Genomic DNA, 10,530 nt, shown 5'->3' with positions numbered 1-10,530 from the left:
GAAGGGATACCTACCTCCTCTTCCTGCTCAGGGCAGAGCAAGGGCTGATGCCGCAGTGAACACTCGAAGGGAGATAGGCCCGTGGCAGAGCAGGGAATGTTGTTGAGGGCATATTCCACCCACACAAGCTGCTGGCTCCAGGTGGTGGGGTTGACGTAGACCAGGCAGCGCAGGGTGGTCTCGAGGTGCTGGTTGGCTCGCTATGACTGGCCGTTGGACTGGGGTGGGAACTGGAGGAGTGGGCCAATTCCAGGACCGCAGAGCGGACGGGGTCGGGAACGAACATCCAGTTATCAGGGCCCCCCCGGGGTTTGGCTGGGAATGATACGCCTCACGGACCTACCTCCCTATTGCCCAGCTGAATGCTGTCGCCAGCCTGAGGTGGGAAGGATGGCCTCGGGTTCCGGGGTAGTAGTCGTGGGGTTATAGTGGCGGGACAGTGCATCCGGTTTGACATTCTTGGATCCCGGCCGTTACGAGAGGGAGAAGTTGAACCGTGTGAACAGCAGGGCCCAACTGGCTTCCCTGGAGTTGAGGCACTTGGCGGTGTGGAGATACTCCAGGTTCTTGTGGTCAGTCCACACAATGAACGGATGTTCATCCACTCCAGCCAGTGCCTCTATTCCTCCAACGCCATCTTCACCACGAGAAGCCCCTGATTACCCACGACGTAGTTCCGTGGCGTTGAGGCGATGGGAGAAGAAGGCGCAGGGATGTAACTTGAGGTCAAGGGACGAATGCCGAGATAGGACAGCCCCCACTCCGACGTCCGAAGCATCGGCCTCCACCATGAACTGACGAGATGGGTCCAGATGAACCAGGATGGGAGCTGTGGTGAAGTGATGTTTGAGGTCCCGGAACGCCCAATCAGCAGCTGGAGACCAAGTGAACGGAACCTTGGGCAAGGTGAGTGCTGAGAGGGGGGAAGCCAGGGTGCTGTAACCCCTAATAAAGCGGTGGTAGAAATTGGCGAACCCCAGGAAACGTTGCGGCTGCACCCCGGCTGCACCCTGGATGATGTAACCCAGAAAGGGGATGGTGGAGCGATGGAACTTGCACTTCTTCTCCTTCACAAACAGCTGATTCTCCAGATGGCGTTGAAGGACCTGCCGGACGTGGAGAACGTGCTCTTGAAGGGAGCGGGAGAAGATGAGGATGTCATCAATGTAGACGAAGATGAACCGGTTCAACATGTAGCGGAGAACATCATTCACCAGAGCCTGGAACACAGCAGGGGCATTGGTGAGGCCAAAGGGCATGACCAGATACTCGTTGTGACCGCTGGCCGTGTTGAAGGTGGTCTTCCACTCGTCCCCCTCTCATAACCGCACCAGGTGGTAGGCGTTCCGTAGATCCAGCTTGGAAAACACAGTGGCCCTCTGGAGCGGCTCGAAGGCTGAGGAGATGAGTGGTAGCGGGTAACGGTTCTTAACCGTAATGTCGTTGAGTCCCCGGTGGTCAATGCACGGGCACAAGGTCTTGTCCTTTTTCTCCATGAAGAAGAACCCTGTGCTGGCGGGAGAGGAAGAGGGACGGATAAATCCAGCAGCTAAGGAGTCCCAAATGTAGGTATCCATAGCCTTGGTCTCCGGTCCCGACAGAGAGTACAGACGTCCCCGGGGCGGCGTGGTGCTAGGGAGACGGTCAATCCCTCAGTCATAGGGTCGGTGCGGCAGAAGCGACATGGCCCAGGCCTTGCTGAACACCTCCCGGAGGTCCTGGTACTCCGCGGGAATGGCGGAGAGGTCCGGGGCACCTTCCGAGCCCCCAGGAAGACGTCCTGGGGCAGGTTGTGCTGACTTCAGGCACTGGGCATTGCAGAACGAACTCCAGCCCATGATGGCACCAGTAGACCAGTTAATGAAGGGATTCTGTCATTGGAGCCAGAAGAATCCCAACACCACGGGAATCAGGGGGACTTGATGAGCAGGAACTAGATAGCTTCGCTGTGGTTCCCTGACACCCGTAGCTGGATGGGAGTGGTGTTGTGGGTGACTTGGCCTATAAAGCGCCTGTCTAGCTCTCTAACGTTGGCAGCCTAGCTAACTTCTAACACCCCTATTGATAACTTCAAACACCCCTATTGATAATTACTAACACCCCTATTGATAATTAGTAACACCTCTATGGATAATTATTATCACCCCTATTGATAACTACTATCTCCTGTATGGATGATTATTATCACCCCTATTGATAATTACTATCTCCTCTGTGGGAAAGTACTATCTCCTCTATGGATAATTACTATCTCCTCTGTGGATAATTACTATCTCCTCTATGATAATTACTATCTCCTCTGTGGGAAAGTACTATCTCCTCTATGGATAATTACTATCTCCTCTATGATAATTACTATCTCCTCTATGATAACTACTATCTCCTGTATGGATAATTATTATCACCCCTATTGATAATTACTATCTCCTCTGTGGGAAAGTACTATCTCCTCTATGGATAATTACTATCTCCTCTGTGGATAATTACTATCTCCTCTATGATAATTACTATCTCCTCTGTGGGAAAGTACTATCTCCTCTATGGATAATTACTATCTCCTCTGTGGATAATTACTATCTCCTCTATGATAATTACTATCTCCTCTGTGGGAAAGTACTATCTCCTCTATGGATAATTACTATCTCCTCTATGATAATTACTATCTCCTCTATGATAACTACTATCTCCTGTATGGATAATTATTATCACCTCTATTGATAATTACTATCTCCTCTGTGGGAAAGTACTATCTCCTCTATGGATAATTACTAGTGGTCAGATTAAGTGGTCGATTCAATCTGTAGCACGGAAATTCTGCGTTGTAGCCCGATTGACAGTATTGTTTCTCATTCTCAGGTCCAGGAATTCATCTACCCGATATCTGTCGCTCTTTTCTCTCTGTGTCTCTATTGATCTTCAGACTAACACAGATGCTCCCGACGCCACTGCCAGTAAAATCAAAACAGACATCATCGATATCATATCACTCAAAACAACACGTTCATAATTGTGCTACATCACTCAGATCACATCTTACTAAAATAGAACAGACAGATAGTATTAACAGATAGTATTAGGATTTTTCTTTATTCAATGTTTTACATGGGATACAGCTTTCCAACAGTGATTTTCCAGCAACAGTCAGAGGATGGAAAAAACATGAAAAAATAATGAATAGAATGTGATTCTATTTCAATTCTATTCTATTTCAATGAGTGGAATAGCCAGATGTGTTGTTTCTGTGCTGTACTACTAGCCTGGTCCCAGATCAGTTTCTGTAGTCTTTACAACTCCGAAAGTCATTGTCAACAAAATGATCTGGGATCAGAGTGCATTAGAGTGCATTATCACTGATGTCCTGGTTTCTTATTGGCTGTGCGTGTGTGTGTGTGTGTGTGTGTGTGTGTGTGTGTGTGTGTGTGTGTGTGTGTGTGTGTGTGTGTGTGTGTGTGTGTGTGTGTGTGTGTGTGTGTGTGTGTGTGTGTGTGTGTGTGTGTGTGTCTGTGGACGAGTACTAACTAACATATGCATCTGCTCTCTTTCAGCACCTCTCAATCTGACTGTATCACCTAATAACCATAGTAACAACTACAGTAACAACTACAGTAATAAATACAATAAAAACTACAGTAACAACCACAGTAACAACTACAGTAATAAATACAATAAAAACTACAGTGTGTGTGTGTGTGTGTGTGGAGTTTCTTCACCCCTCTTCTTCCTCATTGTCATGTTCGTCAGGGTGGTGCCCTTCGTCTCTTCCCTTCCTCATCGTCATGTCGTCAGGGTTTTGGTCTTGCTGCTGCCCATGGTGACAGGAATGGAGATCTCTGCAGCCTTGATGGCCTGCTTGTTCAGAGGAGCCTCCACGGTCAGAATTCCCTCAGAGGACAGGGTGGACGTCACCTTCTCAGCGTCGGCCATAGAGGGCAGGCTGGAGCAGGAAGGAGAAGAGACCACAGTTCATGGATCCTTTACTGGAGACAGACAGCACTTTTATCTCTCGATATATCTTCATCTTATCTTATTGGTCTGATACTTTATTCAGATTTCCTGGTGTCTAAACTCGAGGGGAAACGGCACAGTCAGGATATCGTACAACACCTGATACATTGGGAAGCTGTTGCCAATGGCTTATGCTCCAGGAGGAGTAAGAGGACTCAAGGAAGGAAGGAAGGTTACTATTTGGATGCTGTCTATGAAATAATTAATTGAGACATATTTTGATCATTTTCTTTAATGTAATTCAGATCAAATCAAATTGTATTTGTCTCATGCGCCGAATACAAAACAGGTGTACCACCTTACCGTGAAATGCTGACTTACAAGCCCTTAACCAACAATGCAGTTTTAAGAAAAGTAGAGTTAAGAAAATATTTACTAAATGAACTAAAGTGATAATAAAAAATAAAGTAAAAAAAATAACACAATAAAGTAACAATAACGATGCTATATACAAGGGGTACAGGTTAGTAATGAGGTTATATACAAAGGGTACAGGTTAGTAATGAGGCTATATACAAGGGGTACAGGTTAGTAATGAGGTTATATACAAAGGGTACAGGTTAGTAATGATGCTATATACAGGGGGTACAGATTAGTAATGAGGTTATATACAAGGGGTACAGGTTAGTAATGAGGCTATATACAAGGGGTACAGGTTAGTAATGAGGTTATACACAGGGGGTACAGGTTAGTAATGAGGCTATATACAAGGGGTACAGGTTAGTAATGAGGTTATATACAGGGGGTACAGGTTAGTAATGAGGTTATATACAGGGGGTACAGGTTAGTAATGATGCTATATACAGGGGGTACAGATTAGTAATGAGGTTATATACAAGGGGTACAGGTTAGTAATGAGGCTATATACAAGAGGTACAGGTTAGTAATGAGGTTATACACAGGGGGTACAGGTTAGTAATGAGGCTATATACAAGGGGTACAGGTTAGTAATGAGGCTATATACAAGGCGTAAAGGTTAGTAATGAGGCTATATACAAGGGGTACAGGTTAGTAATGAGGCTATATACAAGGGGTACAGGTTAGTAATGAGGCTATATACAGTGGGGCAAAAAAGTATTTAGTCAGCCACCAATTGTGCAAGTTCTCCCACTTAAAAAGATGAGAGAGGCCTGTAATTTTCATCATAGGTACACAGACAAAATTTTCATCATAGGTACTATGACAGACAAAATGAGAAAAGAAAATCCAGAAAATTACATTGTAGGATTTTTAAAGAATTTATTTGCAAATTATGGTGGAAAATAAGTATTTGGTCAATAACAAAAGTTTATCTCAATACTTTGTTATATACCATTTGTTGGCAATGACAGAGGTCAAACGTTTTCTGTAAGTCTTCACAAGGTTTTCACAAACTGTTGCTGGTATTTTGGCCCATTCCTCCATGCAGATCTCCTCTAGAGCAGGGACGTTTTGGGGCTGTTGCTGGGCAACACGGACTTTCAACTCCCTCCAAAGATTTTCTATGTGGTTGAGATCTGGAGACTGGCTAGGCCACTCCAGGACCTTGAAATGCTTCTTACGAAGCCACTCCTTCGTTGCCCAGGCGGTGTGTTTGGGATCATTGTCATGCTGAAAGACCCAGCCACGTTTCATCTTCAATGCCCTTGCTGATGGAAGGAGGTTTTCACTCAAAATCTCACGATACATGGCTCCATTCATTCTTTCCTTTACACGGATCAGTCGTCCTGGTCCCTTTGCAGAAAAACAGCCCCAAAGCATGATGTTTCCACCCCCATGCTTCACAGTAGGTATGGTGTTCTTTGGATGCAACTCAGCATTCTTTGTCCTCCAAACACGACGAGATGAGTTTTTACCAAAAAGTTCTATTTTGGTTTCATCTGACCATATGACATTATCTCAATCTTCTTTCAGATCATCCAAATGCTCTCTAGCAAACTTCAGACGGGCCTGGACATGTACTGGCTTAAGCAGGGGGACACGTCTGGCACTGCAGGATTTGAGTCCCTGGCAGTGTAGTGTGTTACTGATGGTAGGCTTTGTTACTTTGGTCCCAGCTCTCTGCAGGTCATTCACTAGGTCCCCCCATGTGGTTCTGGGATTTTTGCTCACCGTTCTTGTGATCATTTTGACCCCACGGGGTGAGATCTTGCGTGGAGCCCCAGATCGAGGGAGATTATCAGTGGTCTTGTATGTCTTCCATTTCCTAATAATTGCTCCCACAGTTGATTTCTTCAAACCAAGCTGCTTACCTATTGCAGATTCAGTCTTTCCAGCCTGGTGCAGGTCTACAATTTTGTTTCTGGTGTCCTTTGACAGCTCTTTGGTCTTGGCCATAGTGGAGTTTGGAGTGTGACTGTTTGAGGTTGTGGACAGGTGTCTTTTATACTGATAACAAGTTCAAACAGGTGCCATTAATACAGGTAACGAGTGGAGGACAGAGGAGCCTCTTATAGAAGAAGTTACAGGTCTTTTAGAGCCAGAAATCTTGCTTGTTTGTAGGTGACCAAATTCTTATTTTCCACCATAATTTGCAAATAAATTCATAAAAAATCCTACAATGTGATTTTCTGGATTTTTTTTCTCATTTTGTCTGTCATAGTTGAAGTGTACCTATGATGAAAATTACAGGCCTCTCTCATCTTTTTAAGTGGGAGAACTTGCACAATTGGTGGCTGACTAAATACTTTTTTGCCCCACTGTACAAGGGGTACAAAATGTTATTTAATCAGAAGCCACTGCCAGATTTCTTGTTTGGGCTGTGCTCAGAGTATCCTGCCTTGGCAAATTGCGCTGTTAAGACACTGATGCCCTTTGCAACCACATACCTATGTGAGAATGGATTCTCGGCCCTCATTAGCATGAAAACTAAATACAGGCACAGACTGTATGTGGAAAATTATTTAAGACTGAGACTCTCTCCAATACAACCCAACATTGCAGAGTTATGTGCATCCTTTCAAGCACGCCATTCTCTTTAACCTGTGGTGAGTGATTCACCATTGTTGATGAACAAATAAGGTTTTATATGTAAGATGGCTAAATAAAGAGCAAAGTTATTGATTATTATTATATTATTATTTGAGCCATGGTCCTATAAGAGCTCTTTGTCACTTCCCACGATCCGGGTTGTGACAAAAAGTCACACTGATTCTTATGTTTAATAAATGGATTGTATAGTGGGTGTGTGGCAGACTTACAACGGTTGCAAAACACAACATTTGAGAGTTCTCTGACCCTGGTGCTAGAGGGGGTACAGCTGGAGGCTGAATGTTTGAAGGGGTACGGGACAATAAAACGTTTGGGAACAACTGGTCTAGGGTATCCGGGATGATGCTGTTGATGTGAGCCTTGACCAGCAATTTCAAAGCACTTCATGGCTACTGATGTGAGTGCTACAGGGCGGTTGTCATTTAGGCAGGTTACCTTCCCTTTCTTGGGCACAGGGACTATGGTGGTTTGCTTGAAACATGTAGGTTTTACAGACTGGGTCGGGGAGAGGTTGAAAATGTCAGTGAAGACACTTGGCCAGTTGGTCCGTGCATGCTTTGAGTACACGTCCTGGTAATCCGTCGGCTTGTGAATGTTGACCTGTTCAAAGGTCATGCCCACATTGGCTACGGAGAGCGTGATCACACAGTCGTCCGGAACAGCTGGTGCTCGCATGCATGCTTCAGTGTTGCTTGTCTGGAAGTGAGCATAAAACATCCGACGAGTGTCAGAGCCGGTGTTGTAAGATTCAATCTTAGTCCTGAATTGACGCTTTGCCTGTCTGAATAGACAATCCCATAGTGGGATTTCTTATAAGCGTCCGGATTAGTGTCCCATTCCTTGAAAGCGGCAAATCTAGCCTTTCGCTCCGGTGCGGATGTTGCCTCTAATCCATGGCTTTTGGTTGGGATATTGACGTACGGTCACTGTGGGGACGATAACATCATTGCACTTATTGATGAAGCCGGTGACTGAAGTGGTATACTCCTCAATGTCATTGACCACCACGTCATCTGACCACTTCCATAATGAGCGAGTCATTGGTACTTCCTGCTTTAGTTTTTGCTTGTAAGCAGGAATCAGGAGGATAAAATTACTGTCACATTTTCCAAATGGAGGGCTTTGATAGAACCTTAATTTATTATAAGCTTTCCAGCCTGCCAGTGGAGCAGCATTGTCTCCAAGTTAATGGTACTGTATGTGTAGTTTTTAATCCAGATTCATGGTATGTGTAGTGTTGACTCCAGATTCATGGTATGTGTAGAGTTGACTCCAGATTCATGGTAGGTGTAGTGTTGACTCCAGATTCATGGTAGGTGTAGTTTTACTCCAGATTCATGGTAGGTGTAGTGTTGACTCCAGATTCATGGTATGTGTAGAGTTGACTCCAGATTCATGGTAGGTGTAGTTTTGACTCCAGATTCATGGTAGGTGTAGTTTTGACTCCAGATTCATGGTAGGTGTAGTGTTGACTCCAGATTCATGGTAGGTGTAGAGTTGACTCCAGATTCATGGTATGTGTAGAGTTGACTCCAGATTCATGGTAGGTGTAGTTTTTACTCCAGATTCATGGTAGGTGTAGAGTTGACTCCAGATTCATGGTAGGTGTAGAGTTGACTCCAGATTCATGGTAGGTGTAGTTTTGACTCCAGATTCATGGTAGGTGTAGTGTTGACTCCAGATTCATGGTAGGTGTAGTGTTGACTCCAGATTCATGGTACGTGTAGAGTTGACTCCAGATTCATGGTAGGTGTAGTGTTGACTCCAGATTCATGGTATGTGTAGAGTTGACTCCAGATTCATGGAATGTGTAGAGTTGACTCCAGATTCATGGTAGGTGTAGTTTTTACTCCAGATTCATGGTAGGTGTAGTGTTGACTCCAGATTCATGGTATGTGTAGTTTTTTCTCCAGATTCATGGTAGGTGTAGTGTTGACTCCAGATTCATGGTAGGTGTAGTTTTTACTCCAGATTCATGGTAGGTGTAGAGTTGACTCCAGATTCATGGTATGTGTAGAGTTGACTCCAGATTCATGGTAGGTGTAGTGTTGACTCCAGATTCATGGTAGGTGTAGTTTTACTCCAGATTCATGGTAGGTGTAGTGTTGACTCCAGATTCATGGTATGTGTAGAGTTGACTCCAGATTCATGGTAGGTGTAGTTTTGACTCCAGATTCATGGTAGGTGTAGTTTTGACTCCAGATTCATGGTAGGTGTAGTTTTGACTCCAGATTCATGGTAGGTGTAGTGTTGACTCCAGATTCATGAAAGGTGTAGAGTTGACTCCAGATTCATGGTAGGTGTAGTTTTACTCCAGATTCATGGTAGGTGTAGTGTTGACTCCAGATTCATGGTAGGTGTAGTGTTGACTCCAGATTCATGGTATGTGTAGTTTTTTCTCCAGATTCATGGTAGGTGTAGTGTTGACTCCAGATTCATGGTAGGTGTAGTTTTTACTCCAGATTCATGGTAGGTGTAGAGTTGACTCCAGATTCATGGTATGTGTAGAGTTGACTCCAGATTCATGGTAGGTGTAGTGTTGACTCCAGATTCATGGTAGGTGTAGTTTTACTCCAGATTCATGGTAGGTGTAGTGTTGACTCCAGATTCATGGTATGTGTAGAGTTGACTCCAGATTCATGGTAGGTGTTGTTTTGACTCCAGATTCATGGTAGGTGTAGTTTTGACTCCAGATTCATGGTAGGTGTAGTTTTGACTCCAGATTCATGGTAGGTGTAGTGTTGACTCCAGATTCATGAAAGGTGTAGAGTTGACTCCAGATTCATGGTAGGTGTAGTTTTACTCCAGATTCATGGTAGGTGTAGTGTTGACTCCAGATTCATGGTAGGTGTAGTGTTGACTCCAGATTCATGGTAGGTGTAGAGTTGACTCCAGATTCATGATAGGTGTAGTGTTGACTCCAGATTCATGGTAGGTGTAGTGTTGACTACAGATTCATGGTATGTGTAGAGTTGACTCCAGATTCATGGTATGTGTAGAGTTGACTCCAGATTCATGGTAGGTGTAGTGTTGACTCCAGATTCATGGTAGGTGTAGTGTTGACTCCAGATTCATGGTATGTGTAGTTTTTTCTCCAGATTCATGGTAGGTGTAGTGTTGACTCCAGATTCATGGTAGGTGTAGAGTTGACTCCAGATTCATGGTAGGTGTAGAGTTGACTCCAGATTCATGGTAGGTGTAGTGTTGACTCCAGATTCATGGTAGGTGTAGTTTTGACTCCAGATTCATGGTATGTGTAGTGTTGACTCCAGATTCATGGTAGGTGTGGTTTTGACTCCAGATTCATGGTAGGTGTAGTTTTTACTCCAGATTCATGGTAGGTGTAGTTTTTACTCCAGAATCATGGTAGGTGTAGTTTTTACTCCAGATTCATGGTAGGTGTAGTTTTACTACAGATTCATGGTAGGTGTAGTTTTTACTCCAGATTCATGGTAGGTGTAGAGTTTTTACTCCAGATTCATGGTAGGTGTAGTTTTTACTCCAGATTCATGGTAGGTGTAGTTTTTACTCCAGATTCATGGTAGGTGTAGTTTT

The 10,530-nt window shown here is 44.4% G+C and overlaps 1 protein-coding gene across 1 annotated transcript in view; it reads right to left on the bottom strand.

Annotated features, from left to right (window-relative positions):
- Positions 1-3,068: 3,068 nt before the first annotated feature.
- hspb1 (heat shock protein, alpha-crystallin-related, 1) overlaps positions 3,069-10,530 on the bottom strand; it is a 15,876-nt gene continuing 8,414 nt past the window's right edge. Inside the window, 2 exon segments of the mRNA XM_071339723.1 lie at positions 3,069-3,787; positions 3,790-3,934. Of these exon segments, the coding sequence (XP_071195824.1) occupies positions 3,707-3,787; positions 3,790-3,934 (226 nt within the window). The 3' untranslated portion in view covers positions 3,069-3,706.

Source organism: Salvelinus alpinus, chromosome 13 (assembly GCF_045679555.1).
Source record: "Salvelinus alpinus chromosome 13, SLU_Salpinus.1, whole genome shotgun sequence".
Classification (NCBI taxonomy): Eukaryota; Metazoa; Chordata; class Actinopteri; order Salmoniformes; family Salmonidae; genus Salvelinus; species Salvelinus alpinus.
The sequence above is the reverse complement of the archived record's forward strand: the minus strand, read 5'-3'. Positions and strand labels throughout refer to the sequence as shown.